Raw genomic sequence first — 24,950 nt, forward strand, 5'->3', positions numbered from 1 at the left:
CTAAAACATGAGGAAACCAACGGGCTAAAAAGCTGCAGTTTTCTTTACAAAGTCCTGTTTTGACAAAATATTACAAATTTGAACTCAATTTAAATGACAACGAACACATTTTTATTTCATAAACATTTCTAGTCATTACATAAAAAAAATGTATCTTGATATAAGGAGCCTTTTGTATTGTGGTCAAGCCAGTAGATCAGGACTTTGCAACATTGCAGAGCCAGACAATGGCCGCTGGTATTTGCTGTGCGTGAAGAGAACTCTGGCTCCACCCTGTCTGATTGTTTAACCTCCTTTCACTCATCCCTCCTTCCTCATCTTTTCTGTACATCATGTCGGCAGAAATCAGAACAGAGTCCCACACACGTCTCTTCCTTCGCTGCCACACATTCAGTGTGTCGCTCCAGCTAATGGTCCAAGATAAGAGGATCTCCTGCTTTTCTTCAGGAGAGTTTCCACCGCGTGCTCCTCGGTGATCCCTGTCAGCTGGCGAGAGTCTGGCCCTGAGGAGCAGAAGAAACTGGGAGACACTTCACCGTTGTACTTTGATCCTTCTCCTCTTCTTTCGTGTCTTCTTCCTCTGAACTCTCCCCGCTGTCAGAGTGGTGGTTGCCATTCGTTCCATTGCTCTCTTTGATTTCTATTCTCCCATCATTTGTGGAGGGTTTTGTGGTGGCGCTGACTTCATCCTTCTCCTCCTCGTCTTCAACTGGGCAATTTGGATCTTCATCTTGTCCGCTATCGCTGTCGTCCCCGACATCTTGGTTCTCATCGCCGCTGCCCTTTTCTTTCTCCTTGTCAATCATGAAGACAGGTGGGGTCTGCCCAAGGGGAGTGGTGTCCATTTCTTCATCTTGATCCATGCTGGACAGATACAACAGCATGGGTTAAATTCATTAAATGGAATTTAATTTTCAACCAGTATCTATCATGCAATTAGTCAGAACAAATTTGTTCATGTTAACATTGGAAACTTTTTTTTTGGATCATTCAAATCTCGTACATGGCAGCATTCCAAGGTTTAGGAATGCTTGTTTATCTCAGTCACCGAGAAAACCTTTCCGACTTCCTCGTTTTTCACGAGAAGGAAAAAAGATTTGACGCATCAATGACAGACTTGATGGCTAATTGACCAACATGAAAGATCACAAGATAATAACCTGTTCACAGCAGAAAAGACAGGGCAGTGGAAAAAGCGTTCATGAGCTCCAGTCTGAGACTTAGAGACTGAACATACAGGTTGAGACTCTAAAGCTGCTTTCAGACCTGCACCGAACTCCAGGGGTTTTCAGAGGGCCTGTATGTGAAGTGTGTCAGCGGCTCATGTTCCTCTCACCTGGACGGTGCTCCGGCCACTCTCATCTTCTGCCACATGTAGTTCAGGAACATGGACGCCTGCAGCAACTTTCCAATCCGCTGCATGTGTCTCTCTGAGGGAGAGAGAAGAGAGGATGTTATTTCGGCCAAAACTAGATTCACGATTTTAGATAAGGTAATGAAGTGAACGCAGCAGGAAACTTAAGCTGTTTTAACAACAATGTGGTTTATATAGTACACATTGCTTTTGCAACACCGTCTCACAGAAAAAAAGAGCAAAGGCGACACCAGGAAACACAGAATCAGTGTCAAATGTCCTTTACACAAACAATAAACTGACTCAGTGATGTCCTCTTAAGCTCTAAATTTCACTGTCACTTTGTGGTACACAGGTAAACACCATTGGTTATTAATTGAACTATGTGCACAACCACATTGCAAGACACACCTAATGCTCCAAGGCAGATACAAGCAGATTGACCTCTCTCACTTGAATAACTTCATTATCCCTGAAGGGAAATACGTTTGGCAGCCAGGCAAAACAAATAGAACACGAAAGAAAAACATTCAAATTCATAAGAACGTAAAATAACAACAGAAAACAGAGAGCTTGTCAAACCGTCAATAAAACAGTCAGCGTCTTATCAACTAGGTCCTAGTTGGAATTTAATATTTTTAAACAAGAATTCTTTGAACCTATTGAACCAGCTAATAAAGCCAAAGGTGAGCTCAGACTTTACCAATGAGCTGTAAAAAACATCTCATCCATTTACTGCACACACCAGTTGAGCTTCTGGAGGAAGTGAAGACGTTACTCTGCTTAAACACCGAAGCTTAAACTTAAACACTTAAAGTTAAACACTTACACGCACACACACCATCTACTGACCTGTGTAAGGAATAAGCCCCTCCAGGTGTGCTCGGGCTCCCTGGTACTTCAGCAGCTCCTCGGGTGGCAGGTGTGTGAGGAGCACCTGGAGAACCGACTGAGCATCCTGGCAGTTTCTGGCGTTGGTGTTCCACACCACACAGTAGCGCAGGAGCGACTCTGAGAGGGAGTGAGAACAGGGTTGAGTGACGGGCAGCAGCCAGAGGTGGAATTGTTGGATCTACGTGTGATATTCAGGATCGAGTTGAAAGGTGTTGTGGGGCTTTCACCATCTTTTTCTTATTTTTTTTTGTATCTCTTACCTTTCTGATCCACTCGCAGCTTCAGTAGAGTCTTTTCCAGAAGCTCCTGTCCGTCCTCCCCCTGACGGATCTCTAACAAAACAGAGAACACAACAGCAGAGAGTCAGTGTCCAAGCTCAGGAGCAAACATTTGTTCATGTCAAGTTTGTGGTAATGACTCACATGGAGTGTATTTGTAGAAAGTGCTTTTCTAGCCTTGATGATCACTGGTATTTGCGATTTACACAAATACAAGCCCTTCACACCATAGATTCACACCCATTCATCCAGGGCTACTATATGTTTTTTTCACTGTCAGTGGCAATTTGTGAGTCAGTATCTTGCCCAAGGACACTTAGGCATGCAAACTGGAGGGGCCGGGGATCGAACTACCGACTGTCTGAGTGGAAGCGTCTGATCACTCGACAACAATCACTTTTATTGACGGCACAGTTCAAATGAAATGGGGGGAGAGGAAGACACACATGCACCAGCACATTGTCATTTATCTAATTCTCATATGATATGTGAGATGGAACTATATGTAACATCTGATTGCATCTCCACCTCATTCATTGTTGAGACCCTGTGCATCGTGTCCATGTAGGGTAAAATAATTTATGTAATAGAAAGAAGGGCGTGGCTATGTTATGGTTCTTACGTGTGGAAGTTTCACTGTAACACTCGTCTGCTGCCACCGAAACCTCTTTCTCTCAATATGAACACCTCTCCATCAATATAAGAAAAACAGTGGGGGATGAACAAACTTTTAAATCTGTGAAACTCAATTGGAATCACAAATTAAATTATGATTTCAACCATTTAGGAAAATGAGGATTATGTAAACAGATACTCTGCCTAATCCCATTGTGCAAAGCTGGGTTTGGCCACGTTCTTTCTTTTCATATTGCATGACTTGGCAAGATTCCAGTGTGGATCTGCCTTTTGTCTGACACATGTACAGAAAGATGTGGATGTTGATCCACCAACTGCACACGATGAGCAACGAAGATCATTTCCATTGTTGAAAAAGCTTCTTTGTTGCAAAGTGAAGGTTTGAGGACGCTTGAGTTTAAGCCTGCGCGCATGGGGAAATTTCGACAGCTGAAATATGACCTGACAGTAGCAGCGTTAACTTTATCATAACTACTAATTCTCAACGGTACCAACTTCATCAACAGCCTGTGATTTGTCCCAGAAAAGCTTTTGTTACTCGCAGTTCTGTTCTCAGCTTGACATGAACAAAGTCACTTGTTATGAGACATGACCTGAGGTTCTTCCTGTGCCTTACAGAAAGAGACAAAAGACTTGTCAAACAGAAGAGCAAATATTTCTCAGTCAATGGACCATGGCAGTGTGGAATCCAGGTGTTTTGGGTTTTACACTCAAGGGCCCGTTCACTCTGAAAGCGAGTGTGATGCAACTCTCAAAGTGAGCAGTGACTGACGACACGCTCACGACACCGTGTCAAGATAACTAAAGGTGAACAGATGGAGATTGATTGCATGCAGTAGAATCTGATCTGGTCTCTTGGTTAGAGATGGCGGAACAGACTTGTCGGATTAAATACCTTTGATGACAGTGAGCACGGTGTGAGGATGGTCCAGTGAAATGGCCAGACCCAGCGCCTTCAGATACTTCTTCTCATGCAGCAGGTTGGACAACTCCTGCTTCCTTCACACACACACACACACACACACACACACAGGATCAAACAGGAGCAGGCGACACGCAGCCGAGTGCATTTTTAGAATTGGTACAATAAACGTCAATATTCACTGAAAATAAGCTCAAAGGACAACGAGAAAAGCATAAATATTCAAAACAAAGATCAATACATCGACAACAGTAACTGTAGGTCGAGATTAGGGCTGTCCTGTCACAATATCAGACTTTAACAACCATTGAGAACTTTTATGGCTGAAGGGAACATTTGTACCGATTTCAAAGAAACGTCTCGGAGGTGTTCCTGAAATGTTTCCTTCACAAGACAAGAACAACATGTTTGGTGACGTCTCAGCAAATTTAACCTCTGAACTTTAACTCAACCCTACTCAGTTCATCCATGAGTCCAACTGAATGTTGTACTTTTTATATTTAACGTATTAAAAATGACAGTGGCTTTCGGTTCATCATTACACTTCCACAAAAACAGTTGTCTGAATGGAAGAAGTACATTTTTGGAATATGTTAATAACATTCAACTTTTGTTTTTGTTTTGAAAAGGTGATAAATATATTACAAACACGCTATCAGTCAGTCAGGCAGTCACTCACTCAGTCACTCACTCGACTGGCGACCCAGTGAGGCCAACCTTAGCCTAACACAGCCTCTGTTTACTCGTCAGGGGAGAGAAAGACAGACCAACAGACAGGAGGAGGAGAGGTAGACTCGGGTGGAGTCCGAGCCTAACACACACACTTCTCCTTGACTTCTGACCTCCAACAAAAGAGAATAAGACTGTTTGTGCATCACTTTGGTTTGAGAGAAAAGATAAAGTGTGTGTGTGTGTGTGTGTGTGTGTGTGTTTGTGTGTGTGTGGTTGAAGGACTTTTCTCACGTCTAAAACATTTTGGACTTACTTGAGTATCTGATCCTCCTGTTTGGCCTGCTCCTCTGCCAGCTCCACTTCAGTCACATCCTAGTTAGATAGAAAACAACAACATCATATTTGTGATCGATCCCTGCAGAAGTAATTCCTTATTTCCCAGGGAATAATTCATAGACATTGGTGAAAAGAATCAGGCACATTTAGGGAACTGCCATCTATGAGTGTTGTGAGATTAGGTACAAGCTCGATTGAAATGACTGCTGGGCCTTGTCGTGATGTCACAACAGCTATGAACCTCTTGGGACATGCATTTAAAGTTTGAGTTTATTTCTTTCTTAATCTGGTAATATCAATGTTTTTAGCGGTTTGATTACTAATCACTCTCCATGTCTTCCGATCAACTGGTAATTATCAGTCAAATCACACTTACCACCCACACGGTGATGAAAGAGTCCGCTGACCCTGTCACCATCTTGTCATCTTTGCGGGTGGCGTGGAGACCCCACACTTTGTCCTGGTGGGCGTCCAGAGTCTTCACACACTCATTGGTCTTGATGGTCCACAGCTTTACTAAACCGTCGGAGCCACTAAGGATAGAAAATCGGAGTAGGGTGAACATCAAGGCGTAGCAGAAATCATGCATTTTAAAACTAAAATGTATAAGTATGGATGTAGCCTGATCAGACTCCTGAGATGACATGATAATCAAACATCCATTCATTTCCATGCCTCATCTGAGCATGTGTAGGTAAAAGTGTATTTGTTTATATACGGTGAATTATGGAGGAATGCTTCCCATGAGATTACCTGGTGAGCAGCTGAGTTCCACGACTCACAAAAATCACTTTCAAAACTGATGCGTCGTGCCCCTCAAATGTCTGAAGAAAGACAAAGACAAAAAAACACATGATCCCATCGTTTCTGCCTCACAATCAAAACCATCTCTGGCAGCTGAGAATCCCAGTCAGTTAAAGAAAGACACGGAAACTAATACAACTTTGATAAACACTTGTCATATTTTATACGAGTGTCATCTTCACAGAACTACAGATATTATTACACTTATAAGGGAGAGCGCTTAAACGACAACTGTATCCAGTCAATCATCTGCTCCCGTCATAAAATACACATTGTGATATATTTACAGCCAGTGGCTCACCTTCAGGCAGCTGAAGTCCTGCAGGCTCCAGAGCTTGGTGGTGCCGTCAGCGGAGGACGTGGCCAGCACCTGGTCGACGGGAGAGAAGCAAACGGCCCAGACGCCGCGGCGATGGCCCCGAAACACCCCCAGGAGGCCCAGGCTCCCCACGTCTGCCAGCGACCACAGCTTGGCGGTCCGGTCCTGGGAGCCCGAGGCCAGCAGCTTGTCATTGGGCGACACTGCAACACTGTTTATATCCTGGAGAAAGGACAAGGGGGGGGGAAGAGGAGGAATGACTTCACAAAGTTGTTGAGGTTTTAAGTGAAGACTTTGAAGGATTACAAGCATAAGCTTTCAAAGTTATAGATTTTATATCAATTAACATACACACTAAATGTACATTAGTGGGTATGTTAATTGAGTGAAAGAAAAGTCTCATTCCTGGTACGGTGAACAACGTAATAACTGCTTGTGCACTTCCTTACACCATCCACAAAAGAAGCCTCAATATCCGGGATACAAACACCACCATCTTGTACATGTGGAGCCAGAGTCTGCATAGTGGCAACCAGAGGAGATCATGTTCACAAGAAAACAGCTCTTTCCAGCCTGGAGGCATAAAGAGCTGCATTGTCTAAATTCTCCGCAATCACAGCCGACATTGCTCAGATCTGATAAGTCACATGAAGACAGAAGAAAAGTCGAGAAACCAGGGTCCGCTGGTGGACAGACAGTCAATTGTTCTGTTGTGTCAGGAGTGGGAAGGTGCAACAGGAAATTTGAGTGAGCGCAAACATTCCCCCCCCCGCATCTTACTTACGGTAATCAGTGGTTTCACCTGCACTTCCTGATGGGAAAAGCCACCCTACACATTGTATTTTGAAATGAGCTAGTGGGAGAGTGACTTACATGGTGTCTGTTTCTCTCTCTAGCTAATAACAGAAGAATCGTATCAAATCAGTGTTCATTTTGGCAGCTATTTTTGATTTAGTCTTAGTCTTGTGACGAAAATGCAAATTAGTTTTAGTCACATTTAGTCATTTTTATCCTTCTTAGTTTTACTCTAGTTTTAGTCGACGAAAACTAATTCGATTTTAGTCTAGTTTTAGTCACATTTAATAGCCACATTAAACTCCTTGTCTAATAAAACATATAGCTGCAGCCTAATAGCTTAAAAATATATATTTACTTTTAAATGTGAAAACAAAAAGGGAGAGCAGGTCAGACTGGAGCCGGACACAGAAACTGAACATCGGTACAAACCAACTGCAGCTTCTGCTCTGATCAAGAAGCTGCAGCGCTGATCTCTGAGCAGCTGAGACCAGAGAAACTCTGTGTTTTCACTGTTTCCATAGTTAAGAAGCAGTCAGTCAGTCACTGAGAGGCTTCTCCACGTGAACGGGCTCTGATCTCACTGTGTCTCTCTGAGCGAGTGCGCGGGGGGGGGGGGGGGGGGTGCGGACCGGTGCGCTATCTGGGAGGACACACACACACACACACACACACACACACACACACACACACACACACACACACACACACACACACACACACACACACACACACACACACACACACACACACACACACACACACACACACACACACACACACACACACACACACACACACACACACACACACACACACACACACACACACACACACACACACACACACACGCCCGCTCCTGATACTTCATGACGGCCTGATACGATGATGTTTATACAAATTATTGAGACTTAGTCAACCACCAACATTTTAGTCAACCACCAACATTTTAGTCTCGTCAACGAAAGTTAAAAAAGATTTAGTCATAGTTTTTTTCAAAGATTTGTTTCGTTACGTCATCGTCTCATGTTAGTCATGGAAAAAAGATTGTTAACAAATATATTTCGTCATAGTTTTCGTCAACGAAATTAACACTGTATCAAATATAATGCAGCTGTTATATAGACACAAGTAAGCTGGCTTTAAACACTATTACACATCCATAATTTGTGCTATAGTGTTACCTTCAGCCTGCCTGTACTGGTTTCCACTACAACTCCAAGAACAGCCGTGTATACAAATATTAAAGTGGCCTAGTCAGGTTTATACAGTAACTGGAATCATTCAATTTAATTTTAACACATTTCATTCACATTTTAAACTGATTTCAATAAGTGACATTTTTTCCAGTATAAATGTAAAAAAAATAAGAGATTAGCTGAGATGTATGTGATTAATAAGACTGATACGAAAGTTTTCATCGTTGCCATGGTTATTAATGTAAATATCTTTGTTAATAATAATTTAACTATTGTTCAAACAGGCTTATACAGTATTAGTAGTAGTAGTGTAGCAGTAGTATATTAACAAATGGTAATCCAACATTATTCATTATGAATAAACATTAAATATCATGAGTTACTCTCAGATAAGGGCATTTAATCTTAAACAGTTTGTGTATCATGCGACATTGTCAAGTTAGAAGCAGCGACACTGGGACAGTGACACTTTACAGACAGACAGGTTGCAAATTTGATTTGATTAAAGATTATACAAAATATTCAGATATGGCTAATCTACGAGTTTGAAAATCACCTGGAAATGGTAAGTTAAAAGCTGAACCACCTTGGAACTTCTAAAATAACGTTCTCAGTGAAGCTGCCCTAGGGGTTACACAATGTTATGACAGCAGTGACGCCTTTAGTTCCATTGTGGTGGGGAAATGAATATAATACTTGCTCCTCAAATTACAGAAAATTGGTCAAAGACAAGTAATAGTGATGGAAACAGGAAATGGAACGAGCCGTAAGCGTGCAAGGGATATTATCTCCTTTCCACAAATAAAAAAACTGAGCAGTGGTGAAAGAATCCAGTAAGGAGCGGGGCTAAGTTAAAGAATAGACCATTGTCACAGATTTACAAGATCTGGACTGTGCAGGTCACAAACCCAAACACACCACACCAAAGTGAATCACATTCTCTGTCCCACTGCATACAGACGCTAATTCAACGATATGTTTTAACCTGTTGACACAGCTATGAAAACACCGGACATGCATTAGAAACCACTTAGTAATTAAATAAAGAGCTACCACAAATAACTGGCGGTTACCAACAGCTGCATTAGATACTTCACTTTAGTTGAATGTTAACAGCCAAGTGGGCATGTCATCATAAGTCCATTGTTTTGCGTTTATGGGGAAATGTTTAATTTCCTTGTCAGCGTTTTGTTAAGTGGAAAGCTGGTCTCTCTTGTTGGACGGTAAAGTCTCCACTGACGGGCTTTAAAAAAACTTGGCGTTTAACCCTGAAGGACATTAGTAACTATTGAGAAGTGCTCTCAAGTCAAATTCTTCACTGTCCAAGCGCGGTGATATCTAGCTAGCACTATAAATACATATGTTTTTCATTGGGCGAGTGCTAGCCACTAATGCTCACAATGGTTTATTATTCTTTGTGGACAGTGTGCAAACATTTTGGACGTGTACCTTATCATGCGCCTTCTCTGTGCATCGGGCGGTCAGCTCGTGTATGTCTTCTTCTGTCGTGGGCAGGTCTGCGGGCAGATCCCACACCTTGACGGTGCAGTCCTGACTGCCAGACACCACGAAAGACGCTTTCATCCTTCACACAGAGACAAAGATGGAGGGTTGTTACCGTCAAGCAGCTTCACAAAGACTTGTTTACCAGCTAACTCACTAGCTGTGTTTATACATGTGATAAGTAAACAAGTGTGAGTAGAGGAATGTTAAGAATTACCTGGAGCAGGTTATGGAGCCCACAGCATTAGCGTGGCTGGAGCCCTGGGCCACACATCTCACCTGACCACTGTCACTGTCCATCTGCCACACACGCACTGACCTGTCCTGAAGACAAACAAATACGCCACACAAATATCAATGTTGACATAAATGCTATTTAACGGTCCTCTAGTTAAAGATTAACTTATATTGAACATGTTGATTTGTGGGCAATGTGTGGAACTAATCATTAACCCTTGGGTTGCGGTTCCCTGTTTGGTGCAAGGAGGTGAGCTCACCTTTGCACAGCTTGCAAAGAGAGAGCCGGTTTTGAACACATCCAGAGACAGGACAGTGTCTGTGGAAGATAGAGGCAAAAAATAAGATGCATAAAAAACACAACCGGCTCAACAAGTCAACTTTTAAGAATGCAAGCGGAAACTTTGAGCAGATTATGTCATATTTATCATTCACTAACCCACCTTCCCTTTTTCTGTGTTAAACCCAACCACTTTCAATACTACTCAGTCTACTAACTAAAAACAATAAGCATAGACTTCAATACAAGGAATAGTTGCCATCATTACCAGTGTTGTAATACCAGTGGAGCAAAACCATCTTTAAAGTTTGATGCTCAAAAAGTTGAAATTTGTAAAATATATAAACACAAATAAAGTCAAAAGATTACTATATTTATATTACTATATATATCGTATATATATATGTGGCTCTACACGAACACATGCTGCCCTCTGCTGGTGGGGACTGACCTGTGTGTCCATAGAGGATCTGGCAGCTGTTGGTGAGCAGCTCAAACACCTTGATCTGGCAGCTGTTGGTGGCCACCACGATGTGACTGTCTTTACCCAGGAACTTCACATCCAGCACCTCATCATTGTAGCCCACAAACTGGGGGGGGGGCAACAGAGGAAGAGTGTGCATTAGTTCTGAATCTTTGACAGCGAACATGCGACTGAGATGCAGAGGTCTCTCCAAGGAACTAAACGATGCGAGTGCTGATACATTATTGCATTATACAGCCAAAGAAGCAAATGCCATCGTCTTTAAAGTATCATTTAAAGTTAGCTGGTGTCAGGTTTCTGCGCCTTGACATTTGTCTTGTTAAAAAAAGAAGCAATTAAAGTGAGTATTGTCATGCCAATAATATATTTAAATTTTAATTGAATCTAATGTAGATTTGAAATACTAAATATGACCCACCTGTTGTTGTGTGGTGAGGGCGGGAAGCTGGTAGAGCACTATGTTGTGTTCTGCAGTGACTGTGGCCAGTCTAGAGGAGATGGGCAGGTGCAGCAGGTACGTCAGACTGCGAGGGTTGTCGTCCTGCTCTTCCTCCTCCCCGGACACAGGGCTGAGGGTAGAGAGGAGCTTCTGGCTGTAGATGCAGCGCGCCGTGCTGGCCTCCCACACTCTTAACACCCCTACGGAGAGACAATGGGGAGAAGAGGTGAGTTTAACAAAGCCCAGGGACTCAGCTTCGATTTTCAGAACTATGTTAAAATCGAACCTTTGCTTCCAGCTGTGATGAAATGCAAGTCATTGCTTTTCACTCCAATCTCAGAGAAATCTTTATTCTCAGGCAGCAGCACAACGCCCTCCACAGCCTGGAGACCAAGACAACACACACAGCAAGTTCAGACGCCAAGAGTCGCAGCTGCAACATTTGCTTCACATGAGGAGTAAATACGATTTTCAGGAATTACTCTACATCCAACAAATAACATCCGATTCAGAGTCTCACCTCGTAGACAGGTACAGTCCTCTTGGCTTTCCGAGTCTCAAGGTCCCACACTGTACAGATCTTATCTCGACCAGAACTGCACACCAGGATCAACACAAAGTTACAAACAACAGCTTTAAAACCCGCAGATTTAGAAGAGAGACAAATCCTAACTGTCTGCTGTTTGTAGATAGGATGACAGAAGGGATATTGTGGGGGGGTGGGAACACAGTACCTGACCATGGTGTCACCGCCAGCGCTGAAGCTGAGGGAGGTGACGGCGCTGTAATGGCTCTGCAACACACACACACACTGACTGGAGCTCAGGTCCCACAGCCGGATGCCGCAGTCCAGAGACGAGGAGAAGAGCTGCAGTCGGCTGATGTCTGGGTGGAACTGGACGAGGCTGCAAAGATTCACGAAGATTAATCCAACCGCCACTTGTTGATCATAAAGGCAGCTACAGAATCAGTAGCGTCCGCTTCAACCTGAAATCTCTAACATGTGACATCTGTAACTTTGTAATGTGACAACTCCAGCTTTAAATGTGATGCTACTTAAATCGTAGCTGTTTCCATAAAAGTATCGAATAATACTTTTTGGATTAAGTTTTTATCCAGTCAAATATTTTTTCAAAATTCTCCTATGCCTTTAGTTTTTACTTGTTGAGTATTCATCAGATAACCTAATTATAAAAGCCCTTGTATGTGGAATCCAGTTATATCCTACTACTGTAACAATCAGAGTGGGTACTTGTTTTTCTTCTTCACACATCAATACAGCAGACTATTCACGAATAACTCATTGACCTCACCCGCCGACTGAGGGTCTGACTTTCAAAACCAAGCTACAACTTCTGTATTAACAACAAATTTTAAGAAATAATCTCCATGATGTCTCAACTGTGGTTCACAGATATCTGGACTTACTGCACAACTCCAGATGACCCTTTCAGGTTGTGTGTGCAGTACTGCTTCAACACATCCCAAAGCTTAATGGTACCGTCACAGCCACCTGCAGGACAACAAGAGGAGACGGTCTTTGAACTGGGAAATTGTCTATGCAGCAGGTGAATGTCACAGCTTCTATTCCAGTGTCAGCTGACCTGTGGCGAGGAGCGTAGAGGTCGAGTCAAAGGTCATACTGGCTACAGGCACTGTGTGAATGGCCCTCCAGGAACGAGTGCACTGAGCTTGTTTCCAGTCCCATTGCTTCAGCAGCAGAGCCCTGCTGGCTGTTACCAGCAGCTGAGGTGGGACACAGAACAGAGGTTAATAAATACCACTCTTGTACAGGCTGACATTAGAACATCAAGCTAATTCACACTGAAGTATTGACAAGTGGCCGAGGCGTCTGCTTTACCTCATCGTCACAGCTGAGTGCAAAAGATGTGATGTCCTCTAGATCATCCTGTAAACAGACAAGAAGGGAAAGATCTCTGTGATCAAAAGTACAAATTAACAAATGACCACAACTATCACTCCGGAGTGTCTAAAATGAAGTATGAAGTATAAAATGAAATGATAACAGTGACATTCATTGTGATGATTATTGATATTGGCTGAAATGAAAATGTAACTCCAGCCCTCAAAGGTCTTGTGGACTCACATGCTCGACACTGTGGACAATCTTTCCTGTGCTGATCTCCAAAACATTGACACGAGAGCCACACGTGCAGAAGATGTATTGCTCATCGTGGCTGATCTGGAAAAACAAAACAGGTGGAGAGAATAAAGCTGCAGTCACCGGTCAGGTCAGTCGGCCTGTGGACACATCTGTATCATGTCTTATGAGGAGAAATCCAGTCTGTTTAATGAGACTGTCTCGAGCTGGTCAGGACAAGTCAGGACATTTTGACCACTGCTGCATCACTTAAAATCTCAACTTTGCAGCGCGGTATTTATAGTTAATATTTTTTTATGATTACTACTTTATTATGTTCTTACTACAGACTCAATCTTCACAAAGTGTTTCTCTTCAAATTTGACCTGGAATCTTCTCAATCCCGGTAAAAGACAAAAACTGTAAGAAAAATTATATATGTGGAGATACACATCTATATAAAAAAATTTATATCTATATAATAAGTACATATTTAAAATGTTGCACCAAAGTTTATAGCTACATAACTTAAGCTAAAGCCCCTGACAAAAATATATATCTCCAGAATGTGCATATCAGATATTTATGCGTTATAATAAATATGAACTTATAATTCAATTATATACTAACAATATACATTTGAACCAAAACTCATATATGTCGATTCTACAAGGAAAACTATCAATAGACGAGAAATATATACATATACTTATGACAAATTTGTAATATCATTAGTTAGCTACTTATTCGTGTTTGCATTATGTGCTACTGACTGTAATTATTTTCTTATAACATCTGGTACTATTAAAGGTACTGCTATTTTAGTTGGTGGGGGATGCAAGGGGTATTCCGGTGTCTATAATATTGTTAAAGTATGTGGGGAAAATGATTAAAGGTTATTTTCATGAGCTGGGGGATGCATCCACATGTTCATAATGAATTTGAGCCACATGTGTAGGAAGCAGAGAACTCACCTGCACTTTCCCTCCTTTGTAAAACGGTTCGATCTTGCTGGAAACATCGTAACTGGGAGAAAAGAGCAGGAACGTGACTGTGGAAACTTGTAGTGACACTTTAGCTGAGCGTGTGCTAGCTGATAGCTTGTGTTAGCTATTAGCTTATACGTTTTCTCGTCCCGTGACAAAACACACTTACTTTGTCTTGAACTGGAGGTTGATGTTCGCCATCTTGCTCGCGAAAAGGAAAATGCCACAGAAACAAACTAAATACTTTCCGCTGCGATGATGAAATTATTATTTCTCACTTCACACGTTGGCTCCAGTCAACACATCCATGCCGCATGTTGATGGCCCGAGTCGCACACATTGTGCGTCATCGGACCGCACGACGCTGCGATTGGCTGGACGGTTGCACAGTGAAATCCCGCTTCTATTGTCAACGTGTAAATAAACAGAAATCCATGAAATAAAAGGGATAAACTTGTGATTTAAAAGTTCATAAGTAAACAGATATGGAGGACCATACATGACATAAGTAAAAATAAATAAATAAATAAATGTATAAATAAATACAGAAATAAATAAATAAATGAATAAATAAAAATGGAAATAAATAAATAAATACAGAAATAAATACATAAATATGTTAATACCAAAAGAAATGTCAAAAGAAATGTCTTAAATATATTTTAACATTTATTTTTTCCCTGATACATTTCCTTTGCATTTGCAGTGTCCTTATGCTAATGAGAAAGGCGGGCCTAACCGCAGTCTCATGCAGGATTGGTCACAGGAGTGTAATGATCCAGCCCTACTACTTCTGCCTTTCAATGCTGGTGTCCAGTAGCTGTTTGCAGCGTTGAGCCAGTTCACACTCAAAATGAACTAGTTCAAGTTCAGAGGGTTAGTTAAGGTTATTTTTTATTGGGATGATTTAGGTGTCAGTAGTCCTGACTGTGAGCGTCACGTCTCGTGTTGTACTGAGCACAAGGAGCGAGCCGAGAGGAGGAGGAGGAAACAGAAACTCCAGCTCGGTACAAACCACCTGCAGCTTCTGCTGTGATCATGAAGCCGCTGATCTCTGAGCAGATGTGACCAGAGAAACTCTGTGTTTCCACTGTTTCCACTGTTCCACAGAGTCACTAACTGGCTGTTGCATGGTGAAGAGCTCAAGTCTCAGTCACTGCCCGTGTCTCTGAGCGAGTGTGTGACGGAGCGCAGGGGCTGTGTGTGTGTGTAGCTCAGTTGACCAATCCTGCTCGAGACTGAGGTTAGGCCCGCCTTTCTCATTCGCATAAGGACACTGAAATCGAAAAATAAAAGTTGGAATAAATGTGGAAATAAATAAATAAATATGGAAATAAATGCAGAATTAAATAAATCAATGTCTTAAACTTATTTCCACATTTATTTATTTATTTCCACTTTTATTGCAACTTTTATTTATTTCCACATTTATTTATTTCCACATTTCAGTGTCCCTATGCTAATGAGAAAGGCGGGCCTAACCTCAGTCTCGAGCAGGATTGGTCAACTGAGCTACACACACACACACAGCCCCTGCGCTCCGTCACACACTCGCTCAGAGACACGGGCAGTGACTGAGACTTGATCTCTTCACCGTGCAACAGCCAGTTAGTGACTCTGTGGAACAGTGGAAACAGTGGAAACACAGAGCTTCTCTGGTCCCATCTGCTCAGAGATCAGCGGCTTCATGATCACAGCAGAGGCGGCAGGTGGTTTGTAACGAGCTGGAGTTTCTGTTTCCTCCTCCTCTCGGCTCGCTCCTTGTGCTCATTACAACACGAGACGTGACGCTCACAGTCAGGACTACTGACACCTAAATCATCCAAATAAAAAATAACCTTAACTAACCCTCTGAACTTGAACTAGTTCATTTTAAGTGTGAACTGGCTCAACGCTGCAAACAGCTACCGGACACCAGCATTGAAAGGCAGAAGTAGTAGGGCTGGATCATTACACTCCTGTGACCAATCCTGCATGAGACTGCGGTTAGGCCCGCCTTTCTCATTAGCATAAGGACACTGCAAATGCAAAGGAAATGTATCAGGGAAAAAATAAATGTTAAAATATATTTAAGACATTTCTTTTGACATTTCTTTTGGTATTAACATATTTATTTATTTATTTCTGTATTTATTTATTTATTTCCATTTTTATTTATTCATTTATTTATTTATTTCTGTATTTATTTATACATTTATTTATTTATTTATTTTTACTTATGTCATGTATGGTCCTCCATAAACAGAGTTATTAACACATGTAAAGTGCGGAGTTTAATTATAAATAATTACTGTTTAATATGTCATAATCACTTTTGGATTTGTTGTTCCTCACGCTCATAAACAATAGACTCAGCCGCTGCCATTCATGTTTAAAAGTCTGTGTTTGACTTGTGGAGGCTGAGCTCTGTTGCTAGAATGGCAGGGAAGTATCTGCCTTCGGTTTTATAATTCACACACACACACACACACACAAACACACACACACACAGAGGCAGAGAGAAACACACGGTCCCTCCTTCGCGTTTTGTCAGGAATGTTCATGTGTGTGTTGCATTGATAACGAGGGTGTGTGTGTTCCCTATGTGACATGTGAGAGGATCGATATGGACGGGAACCACCGCCTGTGATGGAAACACGGTGAGGACGGGAGGTTATTATGGTGAGTAGACACCAGACAACTTTGTTTGTTTAGTCTCGGTTTTCACTTCTATTGATTTGTTTATTCTTTGCTTTTGAAGTTACTCTAATAAGATATTGGGACAGCTACCGCTCTTATATATTCTCAACTCTGTAATGTGTTTGAATTGCTATTGTACATAAATTATTGTTTGAGTGTCCCTTTTTTTTTATTGGACATATAAATGAATGGAAATTCAATTAATGATTCCATTACAACAGATATCATGTTTTTAGCATTTTCTATCTTTAACATGAAAAAAAGAGAGTGAAGGCACCTGTCTTTTTTTGTTATCATGTGATCAGTCATATGACTTTCCAGAACAATTCTCTTTTGTTGTCTTCGGCCTTTCTGTTGAAAAACACTGTGGACGGGTTGTAGCAGTTTTAGAGAGCATGTTTTACAGCTGTTGGTAAATAACCAGTCGAAGTCTGTCCATCAACGGTCAGATCTTTGACATGTAAAAAAAACAACACATAAAAACAATACACAATGATAACCCAGAATCAACTTGTGTATGTGTTGGCCTCATCTAGGCGGATCCAGAGGTGTCAACACAGAGCGGGGGCTACGATGTGGAGCTGTTTTTGGACTCCCCAGACTACGACCTGATCTGCACCATATGTCAGGGCGTCCTCAGGTGTCCAGTGAGAGCTGCGTGCCACCACATCTTCTGCAAGAAATGCATCCTACAGTGGCTCAAGAGGTACGGAACTCAACATGGATCAATACAACAGAGGAAGAGCTTGGTATAATTGTGCTGATTTAGATTTTCAGTTATGTTTAGTCGACACAAAAGAACCCAGACTAACTGATATTTGTCCTCAACAGACAGGAGACATGTCCCTGCTGCAGAAAGTCCGTCAACCCGAGCTTGATCTTTGTAATGTTCAAGCTGAGCAAATCTATTGGACGCTTGAAGGTCAAGGTGGGAAACTGAAAATAGAAGTGTTGAATTTGTCTGCATTTTAACGTAAACAATATGTTATTATAATTATTACTGAGCATTTTTATTCAAGTACATGATTACAAATGCTACATGACTTAATACAGATGAACATATTACAATAATAAGAGACTTGTTGCAGTTTGACCAAACAACAGTTCATATAAGAGCCAAAATTAGTTTCACCTCGGCCATCTACAAGTGATGTAAGTGACATAAATATCAGTAATAATACTTACAACACTCAAAGGGGTCATTTCCCATAGAACATTATGAGAAGTTTTGATTTGCATGCTTTATTATTTTTCTTGGTGTCAAATCAGGCCTTACACTGCAGCATTGCTACTTGTACTTAATTGAAGGATCTGAGTACTTGCTCCGCCTACTCTATTTCTCTACTTCTTCATTTTTTCGTACATTATAATAAATCGTCTTTCTTTATTTGCAAATCACATCATATTTCTGTTTGTCTGCAGTGTAAGAATGAGATCCGTGGCTGTGCAGAGACCTTCCCCCTCTCAGAGCAGTACTGCCACAGTATGAGCTGTCTGCATGAGCTCATCCCCTGTCCCTACCAGGGCTGTCGGGCTCAGCTCCTGCGCAGGGATCTGGACATCCACGCACGCCACTGTGAGCACTGGCGTCAGCCCTGCCACATGGGCTGTGGGACGATACTCTCCCACCGCACCCGAGCCCAACACAACTGCTACAAGCAGCTGAGGCAGGAGTACGAGGCCAGGCAGAAGAACCACAGGGCCATCGCCGCTGCCCTGCAGAGGAAGATGAGGAGGATGCAGAGCACCATGGCGTACATGAAGAGGCAGATAGGGCTAATCTGTGAGAGCCTGGAGGTGATGGACGAGGAGGAGGAGCTCGGAGAGAGCAGTGGCAGCTCGGGGGGGACGCCAGGCAGCAACTTAGGCAGCCGCTGAGCGACAAGTTCCTGCCGCTGTTTCTTCTCCATGTGTGTATTTCTTTGAAGATGTGTGTGTGGATTTGTCACAATTTCGTGCTGTAGTTTTCATATATTTTGTAAATAAAGTATTTAAGATCACACTATTGTCAAGAGAGAGTTATTGAACATCGAACAAGGGTGATTAACATGCTAACTCGTTAATGATAATGAGAATTACATTTATTGATATCTGATGAAAACTATGAATGAAAACAAGAAATGGTCAAACATTTAACATTATTCTAAAATAAACAAACTTTCGAGTTCTAGGTTAGCTGTGCACTCCATATCACTTGGCTGTTTTATCAGTTTGCCTCCAGGTATAAATAACAAGGAGTATTTTTTCCTTATCAATTCACAATAAATAAATCAAAACTAAAATATAAGTAACTTTTAAGTAAGACGGTCAAATATATGTAGTAACGTAGAAAATACAATGGTGCGCTTAGATATTACCTCTATGAAATCAAATACATACTAAAACCAGGATTGCTCAACCATGGAATGTACAAGCTATAGATACAATTTCTAAAACTTCTAGGACTGCATAGCAAACATGCATTTTGAAGCGTTGCATGCGTTTTGCCTAATAATAATAATCCTTACACTTTTTAATAGGCCCTCACTGTCTGTCAGTGCCTGTCATTGCTCGGGCCCTGATTAAATAAGCTAATATTCGTACCTGAGATGTTGGAACAAGTGATTTTTCTTGTTGCATATAATCTTTGGATAAAATCTTAAAACTTGCTGACCGTTGATATTCTGTGAATTAATAAATTTGGCTCTTTTGTGGAGTTTATGGTGAAACTTTGCATCAACAGGGCCGAGCAGTGAAGCTGGATGACCACAAACTGCCACTAGAGGACAGCAGTGAGCGGATTCTCGTCCGGGGGGGGAAGCATCGCGATAACACATCTACATAAAAACCAGCGGAACTTCTCTTGGTTCTTCTTCCTGTTATACAGATCACGTAAGTAGACATGGCGGTTTCTTACCCTGGCTGTTATCCATCTGTATCTCACGCATCCTTCAGACAAACAGACTGAATTTACTTGTTAACATACCTGATAACACGTTGTATATAATACGCTGCGTAGTTGGTACCAGAGAGAAGCTAAACGTGTAGATTGACTTCGCTGATGGGACGTGTAGCTTCCAGTATGGCGGCCATGCTCGTGTTCTGGCAGATGACGTCTAAAGAGACATTCAGAGATTCATGTTTATTATTATCAGAAGAAATACGTAATTTATTTTTAATGGGTTTTTTTTGTATTCTTCCGGTAGCAAATGGCGGACGACGCCGGTGGTAGAGGAGGTTTCCGTGGAGGTTTCGGAGGCGGTGGTGGCGGCGGCGGCGACCGTGGCGGCTTCGGCGACCGAGGCCGCGGCGGCCGGGGCCGTGGACGCGGCAGAGGCCGTGGAAGGGGCCGCGGAGCCCGGGGCAAGTCCGAGGACAAGGAAGTAGGTCTCACACCTGATGTACCTGTGATGTTGTAAGTGTGTGATACTATTCAAGAGCTGGAGTTTAACCGAGTCCCTGCTGTGTCCCCTCAGTGGATTCCAGTCACCAAGCTGGGCCGCCTGGTCAAGGACATGAAGATCAAGTCCCTGGAGGAGATCTACCTGTATTCTCTGCCCATCAAGGTATGTGTGCGAGCCGGACGTGACACTGCTGACTGTTGCTTTTTAATGCTGTCAAGGGAGTGGAGGAGACGGAAGTGTATAAATGTCTGCATCATCTACCCCCAATTGTACTCGTACTGTCACATGTCATCAGCACAGTTACATCTACTGTAGCACAATACTGCTCTGGATGGATTTAATTAACCACTACACACTCGTATTTGCATCACTACACGTAGAACACCTGTTACCGGTGTATTTGGAGAAAAGTCAAAAAGAATGTTAAAATCATTTAAGTTAGCATATTTGGATAATTAAAGACTGATAATCTATTGGTCTTTAATTATTTTTCTGCCACCAAATTGGTTGTGTGTGTGTATATATACTTGAAACTATTGATAAACTTGCTCGAATCATTTGAATGTCAGGAGATTTTAATTTATTTTAACTATTAATAGAATAAAAACTGATTACATGATATTATATTAAGTGCAGCATTCATTATTTAATGCCATACCTGGAGCTGCTGTGTGACTAACGTTAAAACCAGATGATTGTACATCAAACCTAACACCAAATATGTGTAGCTATACAAAGATGGATTATTCTCCGTTGCACTTCTGCGCTGTTTCTGCATAATGCTCATCTCTTCTGTGTTTTCTTTTTTCTTGTCCTGCAGGAGTCAGAGATCATCGACTTCTTCCTGGCCACTGGCCTGAAGGACGAGGTGCTGAAGATCATGCCTGTCCAGAAGCAGACCAGGGCCGGTCAGCGCACCAGGTTCAAGGTGAATGTCGCGACTTCTTCATAGGCCTCCTGTTGTTCAGCTCTTTTCACAGCACCAGTGTGTTAATCTTACCCCTGGTTGTGTTTTACAGGCCTTTGTTGCCATTGGTGACTACAACGGCCACGTTGGTCTGGGGGTGAAGTGCTCCAAAGAGGTGGCCACAGCCATCCGTGGAGCCATCATCCTGGCCAAGCTGTCCATCGTCCCCGTCAGGAGAGGATATTGGGGTAACAAGATCGGTAAGCCCCACACCGTGCCCTGCAAGGTGACTGGTCGCTGCGGCTCCGTCTTGGTGCGTCTCATCCCCGCCCCCCGCGGTACCGGCATCGTGTCGGCCCCTGTCCCCAAGAAGCTGCTCACGATGGCTGGTATCGACGATTGCTACACCTCTGCCAGGGGCTGCACCGCAACCCTCGGCAACTTTGGTAAGATTCCTATTGGTCGTGCACCTTCATCCTTTCTGTGTCTGGTGTTCTCCACGCTCTGCTCAGCGCACCTCCTGCCGTGGTGTAGTTGTCGTCAATCGGGAGAGAAATAAACGAGTATTGTAATCCACAGCAGAAAGACGATTAAGTGGTCTCCTCTGTTTCAAACGATGCTCAACATTGTTTATTTTACAAGTGACACTGCAGGCATGTGCTGGAGCATCATCTTAAACTTTCTTTTTGTCAACTTTCCAGCCAAGGCCACCTTTGATGCCATCTCAAAGACTTACAGCTACCTGACCCCTGATCTCTGGAAGGAGACAGTCTTCACCAAGTCTCCATACCAGGTACAGTACACAGCTTTGACTAACTTGTTTTCGTTACTATCATTGATATGGAAGGTTATTTGACTCTCTGCTTGCTTGTTCATATTCCAGGAGTTCACTGACCATCTGGCCAAGACTCACACCAGGGTGTCTGTGCAGAGGGGCCAGCCTGTCCCACCGCCTACCTCCTAAACTTTTTGTACAATGAATCGTTGAATAAACAATTCTGAAACAATGTAATGTGCACTTGTCTCATTTTGCATGAACTTGGCTCATGGAAACTGTTGTGGTTTATAAATTGAAGGAAGCACCCAACATGGAATAGGTGCTTTGGATAACTCAAAATATGGGAAATTATCAAGAGATCTGTAATTAAGAGATCTCAAGTGGCCTCATAGTATAACATCCAAACTTGACTGTACCAGTCAAGGCTCACAACTGAAGTCAACTCGCTGCTGTCCTGGCTCCTAAATGGTGGAATGAGTTCACCATCAGAGTTTACACATCTTCCGCTGCAGAATAAAAACTTCCTGCTATACCTTCAAAAGTTTTTGAACAATTAAGTAGCACTCAAATGGCTGTAGTTTTGCATTATTTTTGAAGACATGTTTCTTTTTTTGTTCTGGGTTCAAATTTTTTTTATAGCCCATATTCACAAATTACAATTCATCTCATAGGGCTTTAACATCCTGTCCTTAACCCTCAGCAAGAGTAAAGGGAAAAACTAAACACCCTTTAACAGGGTAAAAATGCATAGAAACCTCAGAGCTACATGTGAGGGATCCCTCTCCCAGGACTGACAGAAGTGCAATAGATGCCACGTGCAGGAAAACATCAAGATTAAAGTCTAGCAGCATTTGATGAGGGTAAGCATCCCGGGTCCCGCTGCGTTCAGTCAATGGTCCGCAACCAGCAGGACCACGATCCACCATCCAGACCAGAACGCCACTCCAGTCGTCAGTCACCGTCCACCGCCACGAGCCGCGGTCCTGGTCCAATGCCCGTACCCAATGCCAACACAGGGTCCGCCACCACGATCAGCCCACAGTGTTGAATGCACTTATTGTAAGTCGCATAAATGGGTCAGCAAAATGTAATTACCCTTTAATCACTGAGGACAGAGCACAGTAACTCTTGCTTGGTTTGACGTACATTTATTTTACAATTATTACACAGGAAGAGGAGAACTTAAGCGCTCTGGGCCTGAGGTGCCATCATTCGTTCTTTTTGCTTCATTAGGCATTTCCTCCCAGTCGCGTACGCTCCAAGATCTCCATCTGCAAAGAGGCAGGTCACAGATCAAAACCAGTTGGTGGGAGCGGACAAACCAAGTACAATGTCAGTGATTCATGAACGAGAGTTGCTCAACTATTACAAAATCACTGCTTGCATGTTTTCTCTGTATTGCACTACACATTGCACAGTACTTACAGCGTGACTGGAAGTTATTGGTTGTCTGGTTGAACTGCTGGATTTCTTGAGCACAGTTCTGGTGGTAGCTGGGTCCTTCTCTCTGCTGGCAGGCCCTCATGCGCTCCTGGACCACCTTCACAATCTCCTGGTCCACTTTACTGAGAGGGGAAATGCAAATAACGTTTTATTCTTGAATAACTAATTACAAAAACCCTTTCACCCTGTTTTGTCTCACTGTAAAAGGTCTACAATTTTAAAATACGGCTCCACAGATTAACGATGGAACATGCTGGTCTGACAAGCTGGCAGTGTTTTCTCCTATTCAGCCAAAAGAGCCGCCTGTTATTGCGGATGAAGTGAGCAGGTCTTCTCTCTGTTTTTTAACATTATGCTTGATGACACCATGACACAGGCATTACATTGCATTCTATATAGTAAATAAATGAACTTGACTGTGGACACTGACTGTCTGCCTGTAGTTTGAGAGATAACATGGCCTTTCCAGGGTAATTCACTACTTTGCCTCAACCTGATATTTGGAATAAGTGCACTAAACTAACTGCCGCAAAGTTTAAGTGGAGTATTTTGGAGTAACAAAGGCTGGTGTGTATGTTTAGGATGAACAACTCGTGTGTGTGCGTCTAGGACGTGGTACTTACTAGTCTCTCCTCCACTGCATCTCTGCCTCGTAGTAGCAGAGATAATCTCCATGCTGACAATCAGCCAGGTCGGGGACGCGGCGGAACTTCTGGTGGTAGTACACGGCCTTGTTGCTCGAGCGAATGCTGTCCACAGCATCTGGATGACAGAGGAGACACAGTACCTTGGAGTGTTAAAGCGGGTTAGACCGGGTTAGACCAGGCTATGTAGCTATGTAGCATGGGGATCTAGCACAACAACTAGCTAAATGGGGCAAACATGACAGATTAACTCAAGTCTATCATGTTAATTCCACAAAGCAGAGGCTTGTAATTGAGTTTATGTTTTATTCAGTAGTAGTAACAACCTGGTTAAATGCCTGAATACAAGTGTTTTAGTGACTAAATGACAGCAGGGACCTGCTAGCCATGTTGATGTCCTGTTAGCAGTTAGCAGCGTTAGCTTAGGTTACCTCTAAATGTGGTGACAGGCAGGTCCACGGAGTAGTAGAAGAGTTTGGACAGGATCACCGCCGGGTTCGGCAGCGCTGTCTGCTTGTCCACCACCGGGGTTTGCCGGGGAGGCTCCGGGTAAGCTCCTTTGTCAAAGTCCGCCGGCATTTTCGCCTTATTTTCGCCGAGACTTGAGAAATCCTCCAATTCGACCTCAGCTGCGCTCCTTCCGGTTGGGCGCATGCGCAGAAGACGCAACGGAAATGGCGACCAGCAAATGTAAAACTTTATTTTATTACTCTTTATATATATATATATATATATTTACATTAGTCTTAAATAATTACAGTGTGGAAAGTTGATGTTTTGTGAAGAATTTAGTTGAACCCAGTAACGATGATTTAAAAACCCTGAAGGTTGAAGGGTAACATTTAAAGGTTGAGTTGTTGTTCCGTTTAAAGGCAGT

At 42.6% G+C, this 24,950-nt stretch overlaps 4 protein-coding genes across 4 annotated transcripts; 2 read left to right on the forward strand and 2 right to left on the reverse strand.

Annotated features, from left to right (window-relative positions):
* Positions 1-88: 88 nt before the first annotated feature.
* tbl3 (transducin beta like 3) lies at positions 89-14,586 on the reverse strand. The gene is made up of 23 exons (XM_062408565.1): positions 14,409-14,586; positions 14,228-14,279; positions 13,260-13,355; positions 13,014-13,061; positions 12,757-12,898; positions 12,581-12,665; positions 11,887-12,057; positions 11,673-11,748; positions 11,439-11,535; positions 11,132-11,352; positions 10,681-10,819; positions 10,210-10,268; positions 9,930-10,036; positions 9,659-9,794; positions 6,198-6,437; positions 5,846-5,916; positions 5,469-5,625; positions 5,070-5,128; positions 4,058-4,161; positions 2,509-2,580; positions 2,207-2,365; positions 1,337-1,430; positions 89-864 (listed from the first exon to the last, which is right to left on the reverse strand). Exons 1-23 carry the CDS (start codon positions 14,438-14,440, stop codon positions 483-485), a joined length of 2,799 nt encoding a protein of 932 aa, XP_062264549.1. The 5' UTR covers positions 14,441-14,586; the 3' UTR covers positions 89-482.
* A 2,157-nt stretch (positions 14,587-16,743) lies between these two features.
* rnf151 (ring finger protein 151) lies at positions 16,744-18,920 on the forward strand. Its single transcript, XM_062408566.1, has 4 exons — positions 16,744-16,900; positions 17,455-17,624; positions 17,750-17,846; positions 18,341-18,920. The coding sequence occupies exons 1-4, from the start codon at positions 16,898-16,900 to the stop codon at positions 18,794-18,796; spliced, it is 726 nt and encodes a 241-aa protein (XP_062264550.1). The 5' UTR covers positions 16,744-16,897; the 3' UTR covers positions 18,797-18,920.
* Positions 18,921-19,771: 851 nt separating this feature from the next.
* rps2 (ribosomal protein S2) lies at positions 19,772-22,215 on the forward strand. Its single transcript, XM_062408567.1, has 7 exons — positions 19,772-19,789; positions 20,104-20,280; positions 20,374-20,463; positions 21,122-21,229; positions 21,321-21,654; positions 21,910-22,001; positions 22,092-22,215. Exons 2-7 carry the CDS (start codon positions 20,107-20,109, stop codon positions 22,170-22,172), a joined length of 879 nt encoding a protein of 292 aa, XP_062264551.1. The 5' UTR covers positions 19,772-19,789; positions 20,104-20,106; the 3' UTR covers positions 22,173-22,215.
* Positions 22,216-23,118: 903 nt separating this feature from the next.
* On the reverse strand, positions 23,119-24,737 carry ndufb10 (NADH:ubiquinone oxidoreductase subunit B10). Its single transcript, XM_062409013.1, has 4 exons — positions 24,505-24,737; positions 24,053-24,191; positions 23,412-23,551; positions 23,119-23,257 (listed from the first exon to the last, which is right to left on the reverse strand). The coding sequence occupies exons 1-4, from the start codon at positions 24,725-24,727 to the stop codon at positions 23,169-23,171; spliced, it is 591 nt and encodes a 196-aa protein (XP_062264997.1). The 5' UTR covers positions 24,728-24,737; the 3' UTR covers positions 23,119-23,168.
* Between the last annotated feature and the right edge of the window lie 213 nt (positions 24,738-24,950).

This window comes from Platichthys flesus, chromosome 16 (assembly GCF_949316205.1).
Source record: "Platichthys flesus chromosome 16, fPlaFle2.1, whole genome shotgun sequence".
Classification (NCBI taxonomy): Eukaryota; Metazoa; Chordata; class Actinopteri; order Pleuronectiformes; family Pleuronectidae; genus Platichthys; species Platichthys flesus.